The sequence below is a fragment of the Myripristis murdjan genome, chromosome 21 (assembly GCF_902150065.1).
Source record: "Myripristis murdjan chromosome 21, fMyrMur1.1, whole genome shotgun sequence".
Lineage (NCBI taxonomy): Eukaryota > Metazoa > Chordata > Actinopteri > Holocentriformes > Holocentridae > Myripristis > Myripristis murdjan.
In genome coordinates, this window is record NC_044000.1 from 3,751,642 (window position 1) to 3,775,304 (window position 23,663).

A 23,663-nucleotide genomic window follows, 5' to 3' on the forward strand; every position below is an offset into this window, starting at 1 on the left:
TGAGCCAAATGCCCTGCGTGTCCTTACGCGATGACGCAACGCGACAACTGCGGGTCCCGATTGCTGCAGCCGCTTGTCAGTGTGACGAAGATTGGCACTCAGGTAAGCTGTCACTCAAAATCTTCTTTTTCCGTTCCCTATCAATCAAACAATCTGGGCTGCACACAAAAATGCCCAGGGCGAGAAGTGCGGACGTAGTCAGAACAGTGGAGAGGGTTTTGGTGGGGAAGCAGCGGCAGGGCTCCGGGAAGAATAAAAATCTGTCTGCGGGAAAAAAAAATATGTCGGCGTTTTGGGGGCAGAGAAGGATTGTGGAAAAGCAAGGGCGAGAGCTAGAAGCAAGGCCCCTGCTTTACCCCGACAGTTGTAGTGCGAGGGGAGGGATAGGCAGCTGTCCCCGCTTGATTGATTGACTGATGTGGGCAGGATTTTGGACCAACTGGCTAGCCTGTTAGCCAAGGCTCGTTATTACAGCCAAGTCACAGTACACTAATAACAAGAACTATGTATTTATTCTAATTGGAAACGCAAATTGCCGAAGCTGTACCTTTTTAGCGAACGGCGTACATGCGCTGCCTCTTTGTACTTACCCGCAGCGGGTACTGTAGCTCGCTAGGTTAGCATGTTTTTTGGCAATGATTTCCTTGCTAAATATGGCGCTTTGCATTTTGGCTGAGTGTTCACCGTACCAGCATGCAAACACTTAAGTTAGCAGGCTAACTAGCTTGCTAACGTTAGCTTTAGCTTGGCCGGACGGTGGCTATTTTTGAATAACAGTTCACCGTAAATTTTGGGCACCCGGCTAACATTTATGTGTCTTTTAAGGTGTTTAGCGAAAGTAAAAGATATGCTCTGCTGTTTCAGCTAGCGGCTTTGCCTGGGCATACCCCACTTAGACAAACTGGTTATCCTAAAGGCTGAGGTTTAATTTTATTTTATTTTATTTGTATTGCCGCCTGAAACGATATCTGAGTAGCCAGTCGAGGGCTAAAAGCTAAGTTCATTGTGGTGGGTGTGTTGTATGAGTTGTAGGTAACATTAGCTGACTGTTGTAGCACCCCAGGGTTAGTGAAACTTGTCATTTTCCGAATTCCCTTGGCCATAAATAGTTTAATAGTAAATTAATTAATAAATTGTAAACGCAGCCCCCTTCCACGTTGTCCTCAGTGATTTCTTTTTCAAATGGTAACATAATCTCATTGGCTCAGATGCGTGTGTGTATGCATATGACAACACAAGATCTGAGTTTGCATGATTTCACTCTTACATTACCTTTCAGTGTCTTATTTTACATGCCCACACCCTACCCCAAAGCCACACATCCACGTTTTTGTCTGTTTTCGAGACTACACCTCTAGAGTTAAGTTTTTGATACTTTTTCACGAGCGTATACAGTGGATTTATTTCTGCTATTACCCCCTTACCTTATTAATTAGACTTTCACTTTTTAGTGTTTGTCAGACAGAATTTAAAGCTTCTGTTCTTTTGATAGGCAGTCTAACTGATGTTATGTGTGTGTTGTGTAGGTTGGCCAACTGTCCCACCTCTCTATAATGCCCCAGTGTTTGCAGCATCTGCAGTGAACATGATGGCAGCCCAGGTTTCCATAGACAAGTACCCAGAAGGAGAGCAGCAGGTGGGTGAGAGGGCGAATTTTCGTCCTGGACTTATACCGGAGGCCTTCAAAACCTGCTCAGTTCAGAGAGACCTACTGTATTCATCACCATCTGTCAAGAAGACATTTATGATAACTACCTAAAACAGCCCACAGCATTTCAATATTTGACAGTGCGTCCTCATTTAGTTTAGTGGTAGCAAGTTGATCTAGATAAATAAACCAAAGGAAACATTTGTTCATGTAATACAAGAGGCAGTGTTAATGCCATTACATCAGTTTGGATAATGGGGGTTTGTTTGTGTGATTGTGGTGGACCACCACAAATAAATCACTGTATGGGAGACACTGATGTAATATAAAGCCCCATTTCTGTGTCTGTGCTTATGTAAATTGCTTACAAAATATCTTTATTCAAGTGCCAAATTTGGGGGTGTCAAAGAGAGCTGAGAAAGATCTATGACTAACAAGAAATTTTCCACCCCGTACAAGTGAGTATTTTTAGCCCCTTTGCGCTCAATCTAAGTCATTGTTGCCTCAGTCACATGGTTTGAGATGGGATTTATGCTCTTGGATGGGATCCTAGGTTGCTGGTAGGCAGGCAGGGTGTGAAAATGTGTGAAAGGAGAGGAGAGGGAACTTGGGTCGTAATCAGTGAATGTGCCTTGAGAGGAACATTGCACAGGCTACAGTAACACTTGCCATTTCAATGCAGCTATTATTTCGGGATTCTGTCAGGAGCATCAAGTGACGGGTCTGTACGCTCAAGGTCTAGGTTTTGCTCTCTTTGAAATCGGATCTTCATAATCAGATACGGAGCTCTTGCTCTCATTGTGATGTGAACTGAACATTGCCTGGATGCAGGCCAGGCACAGTGTGCACACATGCACTGTGAGGAGATGGAGAGCGAGAAAATGTAATGTAGACAAGTCAGTGCACCCACAGGAGATTGGTAACATCACTTGTCAGGAAATGGAAGTGTTGGGATATACTGCAGTGTGATCTCTTAAAATCCACTCTTTAGATTCAGATTCAGCCACACTGAAGTAAGTGTAGCCTGAGCGTAACCAGAGCCATGGTGTGCCAGTCATAGGCAACAAGTGAATATAACAAGCAGGATTTGCAACACGAGACTTTCTGTATATTGCCCTGTTGTTGACCTACTGAACCCCCCCCCCTTTTTTTTTTTTTTTTAACTTATTTATGTCCAAGTTTAGCCTCTTTGCCACATAGTGATTTTTGAAAACTGGGTTTTTCATATCAAGCTGTTGTGACCTTTCCAAGAGTTCGTTTTCAGACAAAGATCTGTATTAAGCTTTGCCCTCCAGCTACTTTGGCTCTTCACATGATGTCTTAATTTTGTTTCATTTCTCTTGCTCTCTGCCTCTCTCCTTACCTCTCTGTCTGTTCTGGCCTCTGTTTCTCTTGTTTTCTCTTCCTGATCACGTTTTTTTCCCCCTGCAGATGCAAGGTGTGGTACAGACAGACAGCGATTCGGAGCAGAAGTTCATCGAGGGGACGCTGGTGGAGGCGCCCAGCCCGGCCCCCACAGAGCCACAGACACCCATGGATGCAGACAAGGCCTCTATATACCGGTAGAGCCCATGCTATGTGTGTGTGTGTGTGTGTGTGTGGGTACAGAGGGCTCGACAGAAAGTGAGACCTAGAAAAAGATGTAGGGCTTTAAGTCTTCTGTAACCCCCCTCTGTTCCTCAATCTATCCTTTTGTCTGTTCACCCTGGAAGGCATGATTTTCTGACAGATCATCCAAGAACTAAGAAAACCTTTCATCGGAAAACTTCACATGCTTTTCTCCTGACATTTAAAGAATAATTCCTCTTCATTTTTTCATGTGACAATCAGATGTTTGTTTGTTTTTTTGGCCTGAGAAAAGGCTGAGGATGCAATCATGCCTTCAGTCATATTCTATGGTTTGAAAGTTTGAAATTGTTACTTTGTCACATTTCTATTTTTTGTTCATTTATCTTCTTCACACTGCCCATTTGCCAGCAAACCAGGCCTTGCAAACAAAAGTCACACAGACTCACAGGCTGCTTGTTTATTGGACAGTTTTGTAAACATGTCATCTTGCCAGGTTAGAGATTTTAGTGGCATAGTGCTGTTATTTCTCAGGTGTTCACACCAGTTAAGAACACATGAAGAAGTAGCCAGAATATGACCATCAGTCCAGACTGCAGGTTGTCCATGCTTTATTTTGTTATGTTAGGCTTTCGAAGCATGATGGATTGCTGGTTAGCAGATGTTAATGTCAGTCTCACTCTACCCATAAAACCTTGCATTGTCGGGTGGTTCTTGTAGCTGGTTCAGATTACAATGTCATTCCTACCAAACCACAACGCACTTTGCTTTAAGAGCTAAAAAAAAAAAGAAGCTCTAAATATTTTTTGTGAACAAGCCCCAGGAATTAGGTCAAAATGAAATACATGGTTTACCTCTGAAGAAAAAAAATACCGATTTTAAATGAGTCTGGGTGTACAATTAAATAACATTTCGGTGTGTGTGTGTGTGTGTGTGTGTGTGTGTGTGTGTGTGTGTGTGTGTGTGTGTGTGTGTGTGTGTGGGGCATTCGTCAGGCATCCCCTCTTCCCTTTATTGGCCCTGCTGTTTGAGAAGTGTGAACAGTCCACGCAGAGCTCCGACTGCATCACGTCAGCAAGCTTCGATGTGGACATTGAGAACTTTGTCCGCAGTCAGGAGAAGGAGGGCAAAGCTTTTTTCAGCGAAGACCCCGACCTCGATAACCTGGTGAGAGCCCTCTGCAAGTCAGGGGTTGCTGATTTCAGTTGTGTTGTTGCATCCTGACCACTTTGGAACAGGCTAGCTCAGGGTGTTTGACAAAAACAAAAAGAGGACCTGAGAGAGTTCACAAAGAAATACAAATTGTGACCCCAGCTCACACACTCACCAGCTAATGACCTTTAACCGCTGCAGATAGGTGAGGTTTGCCAGTAAGTACTGCTGCTGCCCTTTGCTTTTCTTTGGCACTTAACACCAAAGTTACATTTGTAGATTGAGTCAGATAGCTAAAGAATCTAGTGTATTTTTTAAAATGAAAATTAAGCAGTTTAGTAAAGAGGTGTTTGATGAATACAATAAGGAGCGCTGTGGTGTAGCTGTAGCTGACCCTGACTTCTGACCTCAAAGGGAATGTAAAAGTTGATAGTTTTATCCACATGGAAAATGTTTTTGGAACAAATAAAAATCTCAGAGACACAAAAGAATATAGCACTGTTACTATTTGTGTCTGCAAGTAAGGATGCATTACTCTCGCAGTGAAACTTGGAGCTTCCCATTTCCACTTGTCGTTATGTCACTGTCTGACACATCATCTAAGATCTTGATAATAAAAATAATTAACAGTGGTGTAGACAAAGCACTCAGTGGTGCTCACAGTGTTCTTTACAGGAGGGCATAAACACAGAATTGTAAAATATTTGATTGCAATTGCAAGCAAAAGAAAATAACATGCAAAGATGGATATGGAGATAAAATTAAAGAAAACATGAAACATCAGACAACTGTACAAATAGGCTGTTAAACTCACTTTTGGGGGTGATTGTAGGAGTTGATGCTGATATTGCAAGTTCTGTAGAACTAAATCGTTGCCAAAACTAACAAACAAACAAAACATGTTTTACAAATGCCCCACGATTCACTAACAAACATAGTGTGGTTTGCAAATACAAAACACCATTAATCCTCTGAACCCCAAGCAGTTTTGGGGTGTTTTCTGCTCCCCTGACATTTTGGCTCACGGTGGGCTTGTTTTTCACTGCAATTACAAGTGCTGCACGTCTATGGAAACAGCACAGCTGTGGCTATCACATGGAGTCATTCAAAAATGTCTTTCACACAGTATAAAAGAGTTATAGTGCCATAAATAATAAAAAATAAATAAAAATGCAAACTGAATTTTTTTTGATAATTAATTTTACAAAAATTGAGAAACATTGGAATTTATGTACAGAACATTTTTTCAGGTGCCCACAAGTGTCACTGATCCAGGAAAAAAGTAGGGCTTCACATGATTTGTTTCCTGAAATATTAACATTTTTCCAACCTGTATAAACTAAAAGGCGTTTTTTTCTATTTACAGTATTTTTTATTGCAAATTCACACAGTTCCCTTCAAATCCCTTTTCAAAGCCATGTCAACATTTAGGGGCACCAGAGTCATGCCACTCCATGAAACAGTTCCTGTCCAAAATCAGACAGAGTGCCACACCACAATTCCTGCACTTCCAAGCTGTTTTCCTCTTGCAGTGGACACAGCTCAGCCTCTTCCGTGGCCTTTTTTTGACTTTTCTGCTGCTGTGTTTATAGCCACAGGGAAGCAGGTTTGAAGGGAGCCTGCTGTGTTTTTTTTATTGCTATATATTTTTTTGGTGAGTTCAAGCTGTCTCAATGGTGTCCTCTGCCCTCTGTGCCCTCTGGCTACGCACTGCTGCCTACACACTGAAATTCAGTGAATTTTTGTCATGTGACTGTTGGTCTCACCTGAATCAATCAAGATGTCTCAGATCCGCTGAAGACTGCAGAATATTTTGTTTTTTGAATGATCTGGGCTGAGTAAACTGCTATTTTTTGGCGAATTGTTGAATGAAGCATTTATAATAAAATTATTTGGATGAAAAATCACTTTTTTAGGCTTAGGTTCGTCCTTTTTTCTACCGCTAAGCAGAAGTCGGACATGTTGCATTCAGGGACCGTCTGAAAATTCAAATTCCGACGAAAAAATGGGTTTTTAAAGCTTCCAGCTATGATAAACGATTGAATTTTGGCGATTTTTTTTTTTTAAATACATGTCTTTCTATCCCGCTGGCGGGTTTGGGGTTCAAGGGGTTAACAAACAAATTTATTTTGTTTTGCAAATACAAAATGTACACAAATACGCAAAATATTTAAATACAGTATTATATTTAATTCATCATGCTCCAGAAAAACATCAGTTCTTACAAGTACAAAATATATTTCCTACAAAGACAAAAACATATCAGGTGACTTTTGGCACAATTGTTCTGCTATGGATTTTCTCGCAAATGTCTTATGTAATCCACCCTCCACAACAGCAGGTGGCGCTATGAGTAAATTTAAACAAGCGTATATTCCTACACTCGTAGGTTGAGCAGAACAGAGAACAGCCACCGCCAACTGCCATTGGATAATTTTGTCAAGTATTACAAATACACAATTTAGTCCTGAACAATATCTTAATATCAGGGTGCATAGGACAAAATCACCTCATGTGATCCGCAACTTACAGTACTCTTCAAATCAAATCAAGCCTTATTGTCATTAAGCTGCACATACAGCAGTAGTGCACACAAAATGAGACAGCGTTTCTCACTTGGGATCCAATAACTGATCCCTGGAGGTGCCGCTGCATCCATGCACGCCGCCATCTTATATTATTATTGGTGAGGCAGAACCTGAATGAATTATAAACCCATGCTCTTGTGCAATATGCATGAATTATATGAGAAAATCTCGCTCATAGGAAGCCATTATCCAGTGGCAGTTGGCAGTTGCTAACTCACTAACAATTGTTAGTGAACCACAGGACATTTGTAAAACATGTTTTGTTTGTTTGTTAGGTTTTGGAAGCAATTTAGCTCCATAAAGTCCTACACTAGAGCGTTCTAGAGGTTCTAGAGTTTTATAGCGCGATATCACAAATTACAAATTTGCCTGGAGGGCCTTTACAGCAATACAACATCGTCTGTCCTTAGACCATCACATTGGATGAGGAACAACTCCCTAAAAAACCCTTTAACAGGGAGAAAAAAAGGAAGAAACCTCAGGAGACCAACAGAAGAGGGATCCCTCCTCAGGACAGACGTACAATGAATGTTGTGTGCACAGAATAGAACACATATTATATAGTACAACACTGAAACAGGATAACAACATTATATTGGCTTCATAAGGTATATAATGAATATGATGAGGAGGATGCCAAGTGGTGCCAGATGCCACTGGAGCGGCCTGGGACCTGAGTCAGGCAGCCACCAACACCCTGGAGACAGGGCACACTACACATGCACCCAGGAGACTCACATCACGCAATTCATACACATCTTCTGTTCTCAGCCTGAGATACATTATGGAGGTCACAAGAACAGGCAAGAACGCAGCTGCAGAAAAACCTGAGATGTTGATCACGTTAATCTTTTCTTTTCATCCCTGGATTTTTGGACCCCTGAACTTCCAGATGGTGAAAGCCATCCAGGTGCTGCGGATCCACCTGCTGGAGCTGGAGAAGGTGAGCGACCTGTGCAAGGACTTCTGCAGCCGCTACATTGCCTGCCTCAAAACGAAGATGAACAGCGAGACCCTGCTGAGCGGAGAGCCAGGCAGCCCCTACTCCCCCGTGCAGGGCCAGGCCCAGAGCTTCTCACCCACCAAGACTCAGGTACACAACACACACACACACACACATTTCAGTAACGAGATGAGCAGATGTAGAATTTCAACACACTAATTCACATATAATAGTTAAATTTTGTACTTTTGTACGTAAAGTGACTATCTACATAAACCTACCACGAAGTACTGACTAAAGATTGGCCATTCATCCATAAAATTGTCACAAATTACTGTTTTGTTTTTTTGTTTTTTTTGTTGATTGATTGATTGTTGATTAAATGACTTTAAAGACGCATATATTTGCACAGAAAAGAAAAAAAAAATAAAGAAATAATTCCAAAATCGTGTAAAAAGCCATAAACTACAAGATATCCAGAAAATGACCATGAAATTACTAAATGAATTGTAAAAACAAAATTACAGGAAAATTACCACAAAAATATTAAAAAATATTAAAGGGGTTAAAGCATGCCATCTCCTGTAACTTTCTACTGTATGATATTTAATAATAGTGAGATGCCTTAAAAGTGAGGTTAAAAAGCACCAAGGTCAAGTACTTTGTAAAACTTTATTCTCAGTTTCTCAGTTGTTGTTCTCCTTTGACTGATGCGTGTGATTTTGTCGTGCAGACCTCCAGCTCCTTCGCAGGGACCATCAGTCCCCAGGGTCAGATCGTGGTGCCGGCGTCGGCCCTGCAGCAAGGAAATGTTACCGTCACAGCTGTAAACCCCACCCAGGTGGTAGCAGGTATGTCACCATGGCATACAACCCCTCACTCAGGTACTGTTTTGTCCTGATCACATCCTAGACTACAGCTTACATGTCGTCATCTACTCCAGGGACACTCACATTTGCTCTGCGTGTGTGTGTGTGTGTGTGTGTGTGTGTGTGTGTGTGTGTGTGTGTGTGTGTGTGTGTGTCTCCCAGGTGGCACAGTGTACCAGCCTGTTACAGTAGTCACTCCTCAGGGCCAGGTGGTAACACAGGCTCTCTCTCCTGGGACAATACGTGTCCAGAACAATCAGGTAATACAACACATCCTCTTCTCAACAGCTCAACAAAAAGCTTTGCAGCTGCAGTGCTGGTGTGGAATTATCTCAGAGTTGAAGTTTACATGGTCCGCAAAGGTTCCATATTCATAGCAGCAAGAGACAACCATTTTTAAATCCATGACGCTGCTAACAAAATGAGAGTTGGCATTCAAGTACATAAGGGTTTGTATTACATTATGTTAACCAAACCTAGAAAAGAGTTTCGTTTTTGAAATACTGGCTGATGTATTTCAGTTTTTTTCCCCCCAAAAGCCATGAAGAACAACAAAAAAAGAAAACTGAAGGCACTTATTAAAGGCTTTGATCCCCTGCGAGATTATTCTTCAAGTCTAAACAGCCAGGATTCCACAGAACACCTGTGGATCACTCATTAAAGTGGAAGTTTTATATAGACCAAATATAAAATATAAATATAGACACAAATAATCCCTGGAAGAAATGGAAATGGACTGTATAAATAAATAGATGGTTTGACAGATAAATTATTGTCTATTGAAAGGTTCTTCCACTTACAAACTCACTGGTCACTTTTGTCATCACAGCTGTCGGCAGTCTCTCTACAGAGACAAAAGATGGAGTTCAGTTGCCTGCAATGCTCTGTTGAGGACCTGTCAAAATGCATCAGCCTTCGCTGTAAATGAAGTTAACTGTGCGAGTGGTTGATCTGTTTGTTGGGAGTTGTGGACTATCTCTGACTAATGTCTGTGCGTTCAGCTCCAGCTGCAGTTTCACCAGGACTTGAACCTCTTCAACCACGACGAGAACTCGTCCAAGAACAAGCGTGGCGTCCTACCCAAGCAGGCCACAAACGTCATGCGCTCGTGGCTCTTCCAGCACATCGGGGTGAGTCCATGTGTGATAAGGTGTGTAGCCATGTTATACTGAAATCAGTTGAACAGCACTGGAATTTGTGTTTGGTTTCTGGTTTTCCACCACAGCACCCATATCCGACGGAGGATGAGAAGAAACAGATTGCCTCTCAGACTAACCTGACGCTCCTGCAGGTCAATAACTGGTGAGTCATCCAGTGGCCCCCCCGTCTCTTAAAACCCTGAAGAGATTACTGTTTAGCTAGGTCTCCGAAACAATCGATGTAGTTAATAATCAGTTAAGTTTTAACACAATGAGAGCTTTGATCAGGATGCTTAAAGAGAACAGTATTAACAGTGATCATTGCGCTGCTGCTGCTGCTGCTGCTTGTGCTCCGTCCCTGAGAGAATCCTCACTGTTTCTCCTGACAGATAAATGCCAAATACAACTGCATGCAATTCACCAGAATGGTTAACTCAATTAGTCAACTCAATTTTGCCTTCAGCAGTATGCATGGACTTAAAATGACTGAAGACAGATACATTTACATGGAAATGGAGCCCTGTCACACTTAATTCAGTTTACTTATATAATATAATTGAATATAACTTTCTTTATGGAAGTGAGGCTTTTTTTTAACAGAGGTATGGTCAGGACATATGTATTAATTGTTTTTACACACAGTAACAGTAGCAAAGAAATATGTCAGTTTTTGCACCACATTCATTTGAACTCTGAACGTTGGGTAGTTTTAAACATCTCCATAAAGTTAAATGTGTCTGCTTCCTGTTTAGAATTTCACTTTTGTTTTCATAGTAAAGACGGCAATGCTCTCTGATAGAGAATAACATAATGCAACAGCTCGTGATTGCTTCCCTGTTAACTAGCTTGATTTTCTTATTTGACGCTGTGGGAGCACTTGTAAAAATTAATCGGTTCTTGTATTAGCTGCTGGGGGGAAGTGTGTTAGCTAGCCAGTGACCACAATTGCCTAACCAGAAGTCTTGTTTAAAAAAAAAAAAAAAAAAGTGCTGTGGCTCTCTGTTTTTCTGTTTAAAAAAACAGAGTGAATAGCAGAAGGGAGGAGTGTCAGCCTGGAGGAGGAGATGCAGGAAGGTGGCAAACACCAATGTAACAATCATGACAACAGCAATATATTGAGCGAATCTGTGCTGTACGAGTGCTCCACATGAAATATGATTTTATCCATTTTAAATAGGACAAAAACAAACAATCCATTTGTAGCGGCCAGTGCCAATAATGTGGAACAGCCTGCAGACGAGAAAAGAGTACAGAAGCACAAGCAGTCAGACCTCTGACTGGCTGTGATAATACTGTCCCCGCCTCGTTCATGCTTCTTAACTGGATTTAAAAAAGCTTCCTCATGCCTCCAGGTTTATAAATGCACGGAGGCGGATTTTGCAGCCCATGCTGGATGCCAGCTCCTCTGAGACGCCAAAAGCCAAGAAGAAGACGCCTCAGAACCGGCCGCTGCAGCGCTTCTGGCCTGACTCCATCGCTTCAGGAGGAGTCACCCAGCAGCAAGTCACCATGCCAGACGGTACATGACAGTTGATATCAGGAGTCTTAAGATGAGGAAAACCTCATTTAACCATCAAAATAGTGCATACTGGTTTCTCTACTGTTCCTCTGAGTACTTCATTTTCATCCCAGTGCAAAGACATGCACATCAGCTGAACTGGACACTAAATGTCCAATAGGGATATGTGTATGACTGCATTTGACTGCTCTGCAATGGACTGCCAACCTGTCCAGCTGAATGGACCTTTCTTACAGCAGCCATTTTGTCATGAAATATCAGGTAAACAGGTGTTGGTAAAGACATTAATGAAGGTTCTGTTCCATTTAGCTCTAACAGAGCCAGGGTCCAGCTGTTGTTCGTGCTGAGTGACTGAAAAGGCTCTGCTACACTTAAATGGAACAGAACCTGTAACACCTGTGTCTACCTGCTATTTCACATCAAAATGTGAAAAAGACTTGGTTTGCAGGGTCAAGAAACCAGTTGAACTTAAAGGATAAATTCTGTATTTTTAAACACAGGCTATATTAAAATGTTGGCACCCATCATTTGTAAGTGAAAGTGTGTGTCCCAGTCAAATCAACATCCCCATTCTTCCCGCTTCGTCCTCCAGGTACGATGGTGACGATGAGTGTGGAGAGTCTGCAGAGCCTGACGTCAGACGGTGCCACACTGGCAGTGCAGCAAGTCATGATGGGAGGTCACAGCGAGGACGAGTCGGGGGACAGTGGAGAGGACGATGACGACGCAGACATGGCCGGGCTGGGCCTGGACAACAGCGACTCCTTGCAGTAGAGGAAACACACACACACACACACCCAAAGCCACAAATTGATCTACACATAAACACACACACACACAAGACATGCTTAAATATGTCTACATATATACAAGTGCGTTCTCAATCACACTGAATCATTTTACACGCACAGACACACACACACACACACACACACACACACACACACACACACAGAATAGGTTTACACAGAGCACAAACCCACAGGACATAGGGGAGCGTCCCTGCCCCCCTCCCCTCCCCCTCTGAACAGCGGAGTATGTTGTGTGTGTGTACGTCAGGAGTTTCATTTCAGAAACCGTTTTTTATTACGTAGTCAATGTAGGCGAGTGCACTTTTTTGTATAATATTGTAAGCTCAAAAAGATGTAAGCAAACAACGGAAGCAAAAAAAAAAGAAGTGTTCAAAAACACCCCGAAGCAAGTTTGTATGCTCCGTTAATAAATGTTGAATGATTTTTTTCCCCCTGCCCTCCTTTTCTCCCCTCCCCCGTCCCCTTTAACTCTCATTTTGGATGCCAACATTTTCAAGTTGTATCTATAAGGGTTTGTCTTCACTTTTTGCATGCTTGTGTTTGAGTAGATGTGCGCACTCTTATCATGACTGACTCCATGGCTCTCACAAGGGCCCCTGCAGGCCTAGCAGAGCCCAAGAGGAGAGATTTAAAAAAAAAAAAAAAGGAGAGAAGCTTATTTTTATATACAAACATAAGTAATGAGTGTTTTTTGTTTTGTTTTTTGTTTTGTTTTTTTGTGTTCTCTCTTGTTTTGTAAGGAGTATTTATGTACAGATTCATTATTAAAGCTAGCAACCCTGTTTTCCAGGGTTTGATGAAGTTTTCTAAAAAACACAAAAAGTAATTGAATGCCGATGAAAAATGCTATGTAAATTGGTTTTAAAGTTACAATATTAAAAAGGCCTTACCTATGTTCTTTTGTAAAGAAAACTAGCCAAGAAGCACAGAAAGAGAGCCTGACCCTTAGTGAAATTATTCAAAAGACACTAAACTGCAGCTGTCTGGGTTAATAAGGCATAGTAAATAATTTTACATTGTGTACTGCAGGGGAGTGCAATGTACTGAGATATTCCAAGTTGTCTCGCACAGCAAACTTGATCGCAGTACTCTGATTTTTCTAAAAACAAATCCAGTTTTACCCACATTGTGTATACCACGCATCACATCTTTTAATCATTTTACGATAGTAGCGTAGATGTCACTTCTTTCAAATGCACAATCCAGAACACTATGCTAACCACACAATCACAAGGGGCCGTCATATTAATAATAAGGATGATTAAAAAAAAAACCTGGATAGGCAGTATCCACATTATCAGATACAAACTCAATCATTAGCAGGAAACAGACACTTTGCACGCATTAATCTTTATGTACATGTACATGCTATTGCATTGAAAACAGAGAGAGCAGTTGGAAAAGTTGGACTCCCCGTCCACTGTCTGCCTAAAAGGACTTGAGAGTAAGCGCTGTGGTCTGTCTGTCCCCTCGCCACTACAGACATGTAGTGAAAGATTTCTCAATCTCAATTTCTCAGTTTGTTTATTACTGCACAAATCGGGGTGCCTCTTGTTGGAATACCTGTGATATTGTACTGTACATCAGTTGTCTGTCAATAGCTCAAATAATCTCGTTTATATCCCTCTTGTAAAGTTCAGACTTGAATGGTTAATTACATGAGTTGGACTGAAGCTCTTGTGACTCTGGGTGGGCCTCCGCTGAGCTCTCTGTTTCTCACTCGTGTCTGTCTCGCTTTTTATGAACCGTTGTTCACTTTTCTCTTGTCTGTTTTGCCTTAGAGCTTTCTATTTTGGAATAAACAATGCCTAACTCTGTCGTCCACCGCGTCTTCATTCCGCTCTCTTGCCTTTGCCTCCAAAGATGATTTGTCTCCCTCTGCGATAGGGTTTATATCCCAGGGTTTTTGTTTGTGAGAAACTTGTCTGTCTTTGAGTTTTCAAGTGTTTTGCAAACCCAGTATGCTCAAGTTGTCACTGGTTCAGCCGTTATGTCTCCACATGTAACACAAATGCTGGAACATCCTGCCTTTTGCTGCCAGTTTGTACACATTTTCAGACAAAATCAGTCATCGATTCAGTTGTCTGTGCTGACTGTTGGAGAGTTGTAAGCCTCTTCTCTCTGAAAGACAAAAAAAAAAAAAAGTTTTACCAGAGGAGCTGAATTGTAGGGGTAATGATCCATGTCTCTTGAAGCATAGTTGTTTCTGTTGGCTTAGGGCCCAAATTTGTTTGCAATCTCCAAGCTTACAGTAATGATCTGCCGCATTTTCATGTAAATGTCCATTTTGCTACTTGGTCACCAAATAACATAATGCCATAGGTTTATATGTAATCAGTTCATAAATGCTCTTAAATTTGCTGTGCTTAACACCAAAAGTCAGAGTTGTTCATCTGGTCTGGTCCACAGTAAGTAATTTGGTTTGGTTTCAGATAAAGAGATGAACTTGATTGTTTACATGAGCAGTGACAGAGAAAAGAGCGACACCTGCAGAAACTCCAACTTGAAATACAAGTTTGCTGCAAACCCATCTGTCAACTTGTTTCTTAGTTCTAAGGGCATTTTTTTTGTGTAGCTACGTACAGGAAAATACTCTATAGAGGATTAAGCCAATGCTCTCACACTGCTGGATCTAAATTGATGAACGTTAAAACAGGCGCTGAAGTTGGTGAGAGAGCTAAAACCAGCACATTAAGTCTACAGTGCCAGCTGCAGCACGGCAGCGTCCAGCTGTCCCACATCACAGGACCGCCTCAGTAACAGCTGATACCGCACAGGGGCCTTTTTGTTCACATTTAACAAAGGACATGGTGGACTGAAAAACTGTTGTTTCTTTACAATACCCCCTCTAAATGTATAGTCAACAAAGGGGATGGCAGGCTCCCCTCATATCAACTTCTGAGTCCATTTATACATGTTAAAGAGCAATGGAAAAATCTGGAAGAAAGAACGATGATTCCAACAAAGAGCTAGGCTGATATATGTATATATATTTTGATTTAGTTTTAGTCTTTTGACTGAGGTGCATTTTAGTGTTAGTCACATTTTAGTCATTTTAATTTGCTTTGTTGTAGTTAGTTTTTGTTGACAAAAACTGTCTAAACTAAAATGAATTCTGCTGAATCGGTTTTCATTTCTCCCCCCTAAATTCCTCATTACATTATTTGTTAGTGACCTTCTTACATAGATGATGTACATTCCTCAGCATAGCTTCTGTATTCAGTTCAGTTTATCTTTATTGTCCCTTGAGGGGAAATTTGATTTGCAGTAGAGGGCAAAGACACAGAAACAACATACAAGAGGACATGGGACATTCATTACAACAGTTACAGCAAACAACCAAAAACTGTTTGAAAGCTTCAAACCACTGGAATGGTAGCCATAATTAAGTGCTGCTGAGCGGTGCAGATAATATTTTGTACAAATTAAGCACATGTATTGCACTTGGAATGAAGGAACATTTAAACCTATTGCGTTTTGCCCTGGGGGCCTGTATGTATGAACAAATTCATCCAAGAGTGGGTAGTCAGAGCTGGTCAGGTTCAACAGCACCTTCCACAAAACTTGTTTGTCTATTTTTAAAGGAAGTTGATGCGTGCCTGTTGTTTTGCTGGCTACTTTTAACAATGTTTAACAAATGATTTTTGTTTTGCACTGGGAGGTTCCCACGCCAAGAAATTAAACAATAGGTAAAAACAGATTCAGTAAGGGATTGGTAAACTAAAGCCATCAGTGTCTTGTCCACATTAAATGTATACAGTCTGAGCAAAAAGTGAGGTGTGGTCACCTTGCTAAGAAATGTGGGATTAAAAGCTGAGGAGAACTCTACAAGTAAAAGCCCGGGTGTTTGCATGGGTTTTAGTACCCTCGAGATGCTTGTACAGACAATTACATAAAGTAGTAGTAGCATCATCCATAACATCCACCCAATATGCAAACTGCATCGGGCCAAGCAGGCCCTGAACCTTATCAGTGAGGATTTGTTTGACCACTCGCTCACAAGTCTTCATCACTAGTGAGGCCAGAGCCACTGGCCTAGGGTCACTGAGCTGCTTTGGGTGTTTGTTCTTAGACACGGGTAAGATAATAGATCTCTTCCACAGTTTTGGCACACTATATATAAATATAAAATCATGTTCATCATTAAAATGTAAATAAAAATCATTCAGTGCTTTTTCAAGCTCTGAGAAACCATCAGTGGAGACTGACCTGTTACTCTCATTGTCCCGGCTTGTCGTGGCTTACACATCATCCCACACTGTTTTTACATCATTACTATGACATTTTTACTTTGCTCTGCCTTTATATTGGAGTTTAGCCCTCTGAATTTCATATCTGGCCACTCGTTTAGCGTCAGCATTAGGCATTAGGTTTCTTGTGCAGTGCATTTATTTTGTATCCAGCTTTTGTTTTTATGCTGAATATCAAAAGTAAATTTTGCCCATATGCTGTTCTCTTTCAAACCAAGGTCAGGAGTTGTGTTTTCATTTGTCTATTTCTGTCATTTTCACTTCACTTGAGAAACCTTGGAGTTATTTTGGACCAGGCCATGCACCTTGATAAACATATTCTGACCCTGACCCGCACATGCTTCTTTCACTTGAGAAATATTGCAAAACTGAGTTCTATTGTATCAAATGCCGAACTTGAAATGATTATTCACGCATTTGTGTCATCCCGCTTGGATTATTGTAACTCTCTGTTTCTGTGCCTTAGTAAATCCTCCATTGATCGCCTCCAACTTGTGCAGAATGCCGCTGCTAGGCTATTAACTAAAACATCAAAAGACCGTCATATTTCTCCTGTTTTAGCATCTTTACACTGGCTTCCGGTGCGTTATAGGATCCAGTTTAAAGTCCTGGTCTTAACTTTTAGAGCTCTGCATGGTCAGGCACCGGAGTATTTGTCCGAACTCCTCCATGTTTATACTCCTGGCAGGACACTCAGGTCTGCCGACCACAACCTGTTGACAGTTCCCCGCACTAGACTCAGAACTCGAGGAGATCGAGCCTTTGAGTCGGCTGCGCCTAGACTGTGGAACACTCTCCCCCAGACCCTGAGAGCTGCAGCATCTGTTGTCAGTTTTAAAAAGCACCTTAAAACGTATTTGTTCAGGCAGGCGTTCCTGTTGACCTGACACCTGACATTACTGTGTTATTTTATTTATGTTCATGTTTGTATGCATTCATGTTTGTTGTTTGAATGCAATCTTGTTTTGTTGTGTTTCCTTTTAACCCTGGAAAGCACTTTGTGAGCTTTCTCTGTGAAAAGTGCTATACAAATAAATGTTACTTACTTACTTACTTACTTATTTACTTTAATGATGTCCTGACATTTTCTCATCATTTTTGTCAACAAAGGTTCATTTTTTTTTTCATTTTGTCTCATTTTTGTCCAGGAAAAATGCAGACAAATAGTTTTAGTCAACAAAATTAACACTGATGCTGCAAATAATACTACTTCTGAACCCATTACTGCTGTAACTATCACTATGACTAGCACTACTACCACTATTAGTACTACTACTAACACTACAGCCACTTGTAGTACCATTAGTGCTATTTCCACCACAATGACTACTAGTGTTAACAATACTAACACTGCAACTACATGTATTACTAGTACTACTTAACTACAACTGCTGCTACTACTCTTGTTGCTAGTAATACCTGCAGCCACAATACCATCAATATTAAAACTAATGCTACAAAGTGCTGATCTGTCATCTTTATCCTTTAGTTTCCCATTAGTGTCCACCTCCTCTCTCAGTTCACCTCCATCTGTTGGTGGATCCAGTTGAGCGACTTTGTGATGCGAGTGTAAACCCCCGGCTTGTTCCTCTCGGCGCAGCCCATTCCCCAGCTGGTCGCCCCAACCAGCTTCCATACCGACGAGTCCTCACAGGCCAGAGGGCCTCCGCTGTCTCCCTGATGAGTCACACAAACACAAACATGCATGATTACAGACAAAAACAGTGGGCTAGTATTCAGAAAATGTCCGAAATACCTAAAAATGTCCTCAGTGGAGTGTTCCATAAAGCAGGGTAACTATTTTTAATTATTGCATGTGTTTTTTTCTGTTATAATGCAGTGGCAAGTTACTAGAGTGAGTCTTGCATTAGAAAGCCTCTCAGCTGCTGTGGAATGACCAAGAAGCTCAGCCTCTCGTGGTTTAAGGCTTAAAGAGGAGCTTGCCTCAACGTACCTGACAAGAGTCAGTTCCTCCCTCCAGGTATCCGGCACAGATCATCCAGGGTGTGATGAAGCCCTGATAAACCCCGGGCTGGCTGCACACCTTGGTGGAAATGAGCGGCACGCGGGCCGAGTGCAGAGCCATACTGCCCTCTCCTGGGGAGAGTGTGGAAAAGCCCTGTCATTTTAGAGCAACAGGTCTCCACTGAGGGCAGCAACAGCAAATACCGACCACACAGTCAAAGAGCTGGAGTTGACAAGAAAATCCAGAAGGAGTAAGTCTCTAGGATGAAAGATAATAAAGCTGGGAGGCCCTGGAAGACAGATCAGATCCATGCACAGCACACGGCACAAATTGTTGCAGCACAATCATAGACAAGAGGCAGAAGGGCACCAGCATCTGTATCGATGAGGACTTTTCAGAAGCCGCCAGGAAAAAGAGAGACAGAAGCAATATCGCTTCTCTGAAATGTGCCAAATTGGTAGTCGAATCCAGAGCTGGCCACCAGGTCAACAGATAATAACTTGTAGTTGGTAGTATCAATAATATTTCAACTGGTGAATATTTTATAATGTAGATATTCCTATGTTTGACTAACTAGCAGTTAAAGTTCAAGTTCATGTTAATTTAGAGCCCAATATCACTCAAGTCTCAAAGGACATTACATGGCCACGTGTTTACAACAGGACGATGCCCCTGACTTAATCTTCATAGCGGGCAAGAAAAAACTTCCAGAAAAACCACTCGCACTGACCAACTCTTCAAATTTAGGGCAGCAGGGTGGCACACAGAGAGAGGAAACTCTAACTTGACTCCTTAACATTAACAGCCCCAGCCTACATGAAACTAAATCACCTAAGAAATCAAATACCAAGCAGGTCATGCCAGGTTGTCCACAAATAGGCTAAATATTTCTCCAGAATTAGGCAAAAGTGTGGCAATGTTTAGGTCCCTAGATCCCCTAGAATTATTTTCAGTGGGGTCCCTTGACCTCTGACCTCCGGCTCTCTGAATGAAAATGGGTTCTGTGGGCAGCCACGGCTCTCCCCTTTGCAGACATGCCCACCTTCATGCAGTTTGGGCCATAAACCCTGCAGTCCACATGTGTTCTTGTGGCCTGTTGTAAAATGGTGTGTGTGTGCAGACTGGGGCCTAAACAGTCTTGGAGCTGCATCAGTTGGCTTTGACTGGAAAGCTGAGACTCTTGTGGATTCAGTGAGCCACATCTGATTCATGTGTGATGATGTTAGCCCCCATAGCAGCCATTTCATTGTAGTGAGTACAGTGTAGTGATGTCACTGTATAAAATTACCTATATTGACCTCTAGGATAATCACAGCCTCATGAAACTTTACAGCCACTAACTAGAGAGTGAGGCTGTTCAGAGGACGTCTGGGTTTCCAGCTAGATTGACAATAAGGGCTGACACATTTCCACAACAGAACGCTCAACATCCAATCAATGAAAAAATGCAATTCTTACAGAAATCTCCAAATGTCAGAAGTTTTGGACACCAAATCACAGAATGAATTTTTGAATGGTGTTCCTCAAGGTCTTGGTGTCCTTACGTGGTATTTGTGGTCAAAAATGGTTGCATTTTGCACCAAATCTATGTAACAAACAGTATCAATATAAAGGTTGCTGCAACAGCTTATGACACATAACTGAGCATGGGGTGGTCATCATATACCCCCATCATAATGTTCTAACCCTTATACACTCTAAAATAATTATAATTAAAACAAATAATAATAAACAGGTGTCTAACCAAAAACACAATGTTTATCACACATTTATGACTAGAATTGACAAACAAAGCTGAGCTGCATCTCACTTCAGCCATTAGCTTCCCAGATTTCAGAAGATACACATCACATCTATTTGGCATCTGCTGTTGACCTTTTATTTCCCCTGAGGACACGTGTCCTCGCTTTCAACTCCATGTTGAGTCTCACCTCCGTCCTCTGTGGCGCCCCATCCTGAGATCCAGCACATGGTCCCCTCCTCAAACTGCTCCCCAAAGTTGGGCAGGCAGATGGGCTCCACAAAGCCTGCAGAGGACAATGTGAATGAAATAGGTTTCCTGGAGTGACAGACATGACATTACAGGGACAGCACCACCATTAGCATCACAGCGCTCACAGTGCTTGATTTAGTTTCAATTTTAGTCTTTTGACTCAAATGCATTTAAGTTTTGGTCACATTTTGTCATTAGAATGTTTGTCATCCAAAACTTCTGTGGATTTAGTCGAGGAAAACAAAAGGTTTAATCTAATTCTATAACATTTTTCACACTTTTTCTCTGTATGTTCCTCATTAAATTATTTGTTAGTGACGTTAATACACAGATTGCTCAACATCCCTCATTCGGGTATTTCCTATCTCACCTTTGCTATCATACTGTACCTACTATCAAAAGTAAAGTGTGTAAACTGAGGTCAGGAGTTGTGTTTTCATTCTTCTGTTTCTGGCATTTTCATCTCTTTTTTTATTTGTTGATGAAAATGTCATTATATTCTATCATAGTTTTTCGCAACAAATCTTATTTTTTGTTTAGTTCTTATCTTGTTTTTGTCCTCAATCAATTCACAAATACTTTTAGTCAAAGTTTTTGTCAACAAAATTAACAGTGCTCAAAAAGACATTTGCATTTCCTGATTATGGAACATTTCTAAAGTTGCTTGCACTGGCATGAGTAACGTGTCAGCCCCATGCTCATGCTCACTGGAAGAACATGCGATGTGAAGACAAAGGGGACCCAGGTTCCTAGCATGCACTGTAGCGCCTCTAGTGGTGACACACTGCATTAGGGCCCCTTTCTATAACAATGTGCAAATGTATTGTAATGATGCCAATAACACAGCTCCTCTGCTGAAAAAAAGAAATACAGTCTATAGTAGGGCTGAACAATATGTGGTTATCATATTATCTAGACATGAACATGTGTGATATTCATATCTCGAAAGGTTATCAAATTTAGGGTTAGGGTTAAGACAGTGAATTGGTCTGTTCCGATTAAAAAGGCTGTGAAGTGATTGCATTTTCCACATGCAGTTGGTTTTATGTTGTTTTTTTTAAGAGTGCTTAATTTTCACTCTCGCCACACTTAAAATATCAATGAATGTGAACCCATAGTCATAACACATATCATGTCGCTATTGAGATATTTGGCATAAATATCGAGGTGTGAAACTTTGTCCATATCAAGCAGCCCTAATCTATGGTAAAATACAACTTCATTCTATCCAGTCATCTATCCATTTAGCTACAATGTGTTTCCTGAACCTCGAAATGTTAAAGGACCTGGCTGGTGTAGTCTGTGTTGGTAAGGGAGCTTCACTTTCACTGCAGTGCGTATTATGTGACAGTGTCACAGTGAATTTTTTATTATGGAATTGAAGCTGTTCAGTTGTAGAAATGACACAAGGCCACACCGCAGTGAGGCCACTCAGAGCAAAGCCACTGGGTGAGCTGTGAGGAGGGAGCCGTGGCTCGACCCTCGGACAGCTGATACTCCTAGTGACACTTTGCTGTCAGACACCAAGAAACCTGAGAGAGGACAAGTCACTCCACAGGAGGGAGGGAGAGACAGACACTGCTGCAGGCCCGATGGCAAAACAAGGCAACAGCAACATGTCTTCCCTCTCATGTCCCGAGCAAGTTTCCTCTAAACCGATTTGAGCAGGAAGTGGCTGACAAAGAGAGAAGAGTGAGGATGGGTGTTCATGAAAAGGAGAGAGGCACACCGTTGAAAATGAGCGGCTGGGCCAGTTTCATCAGCGCGATGTCGTAGTCCAGTCCTTTGGGCCGGTAGCGACCGTGGTAGATGATCCGCTCCACGGCCAGCGCCCGGGCCCCGTTGATGGGCTGCTCCGTCAGCCCCACGTGAACGCTCCACACTGTGGGGTGTGCAAACCTGACGGGACAAACAGCATCCAGTGACCTGCAGGTCGCCTCGGTGATCCCAACCCCAGCGGAAAAGCTGCCTTTGCTGCATTTTTGTAGTCGATTCGTTTGGGTTCACAGCTGCCCAGTTACAAGCAAACCAGGGCTTGTAAAGAAAAGTTACATGAAGTGATAAACAGATCATTTTTGGACATTTTTGAGATTCTAACATCCTGCCAGGTCAGAGATTTTGATAGTGGGGGGAGTCAAAGCAAATTTGACTCCAGTCCCTTTAACTTCAGAGAGAATCTAAAGCGTGAATGGTGAATCAGTGGCAGCTCAATTAGAGAGAAAGGGACTTTTCATTTTTTTTCTGTCCCACTTTGTGATTCAGGGCTGACCATAAAAACGGTGTATTTTACTTTAAAATCCTGCTCAGTGCAGCTTTATTTCTTGATTGACGCCTTTCACAAAAATAGGAACAAAGGGTGATGAGCAAGATATGATCTGAAAATTAGCTAGATATTTGTTTAAAAAAAAGAAAAAAATACTAACAATAATAATAACAATAATAAGGAGAGAAAAATAAACTAAGGAGAGAAAATAAAAATTACAAAGAAAATAATCAGAAAATTAGAACAATACATAGTAAAAAAAACCCCAAAAAAAACAGGAAATTATTAATGTAAAAAACTATATTCATTATTTGAATTATATAATTAAATTAAATTACAAGAAAACTAGAAAAGAATTACCCCAAAAAGTAAGATAATTACCAGTGAATAAATAAATAATATATAAAAAGAAAAAAGGTACTAAAGAGAGAGTTAAAAGGCAACTGGACACAAGGCAACCGTCCCTCCTTAGATGGACAGACTGCAGCACTTCCTGAGACGGTTTGTGCCATCAGTACCAGGTGTGTGTGTGTGTGTGTGTATGTGTGTGTGTGTTAGACTCACCCGAACACACAGTGTGCGGCCGTGAGGATCCAGCGGGAGGCGACAATGGAGCCTCCACACATGTGCTCGCTCTTGTAGTGGAGGCTGACCTGCCAGGGGAACTGGCCCGGCCCGGAGACGTTCCCCCCGACGATACGGGGACGGTACTGAGGCCTGGAGCCGCACTCTGAGGACAGACGCACGGGGGAGGGGTCAAAGGTCAGCATATACACAGCAGGTCTGTGCACAATACACAGGCACAAACGCACAAAGCAGCACGACGGCTAGACCAGTTCATCTGTGGACTAACAGGCTGGGCTTTGATTGGATTTTATATTAGTGGCCTGACATGACGGAGGCTCCTCTCTGACAACAACAACCAAAAAAAAAAAAAAAACAGTGTTGAATTGGA

At 41.8% G+C, this 23,663-nt stretch overlaps 2 protein-coding genes across 3 annotated transcripts in view; one reads left to right on the forward strand and one right to left on the reverse strand.

Moving 5' to 3' along the window:
* Positions 1–14,055, forward strand: LOC115379722 (homeobox protein PKNOX1). 2 transcript variants are annotated; one of them, XM_030080554.1, is made up of 11 exons: positions 1–102; positions 1,527–1,636; positions 3,080–3,210; positions 4,210–4,381; positions 7,847–8,047; positions 8,631–8,781; positions 8,929–9,026; positions 9,768–9,896; positions 9,992–10,068; positions 11,258–11,424; positions 12,017–14,055. In XM_030080554.1, exons 1-11 carry the CDS (start codon positions 9–11, stop codon positions 12,196–12,198), a joined length of 1,512 nt encoding a protein of 503 aa, XP_029936414.1. In that variant the 5' UTR covers positions 1–8; the 3' UTR covers positions 12,199–14,055. The 2 variants fall into 2 exon arrangements, with proteins under 2 accessions (XP_029936414.1, XP_029936415.1); XM_030080555.1 differs by having other exon boundaries at positions 8,631–8,748.
* Positions 14,049–23,663, reverse strand: part of tmprss3a (transmembrane serine protease 3a) — a 27,818-nt gene continuing 18,203 nt past the window's right edge. The window contains exons 8-13 of the mRNA XM_030080553.1: positions 23,273–23,438; positions 22,175–22,344; positions 20,384–20,479; positions 18,441–18,583; positions 18,011–18,163; positions 14,049–14,357 (exon numbers count right to left, since the gene is read on the reverse strand). Coding sequence (XP_029936413.1) covers positions 14,313–14,357; positions 18,011–18,163; positions 18,441–18,583; positions 20,384–20,479; positions 22,175–22,344; positions 23,273–23,438 — 773 coding nt within the window. The 3' untranslated portion in view covers positions 14,049–14,312. The remainder of the gene's footprint in view (positions 14,358–18,010; positions 18,164–18,440; positions 18,584–20,383; positions 20,480–22,174; positions 22,345–23,272; positions 23,439–23,663) is intronic.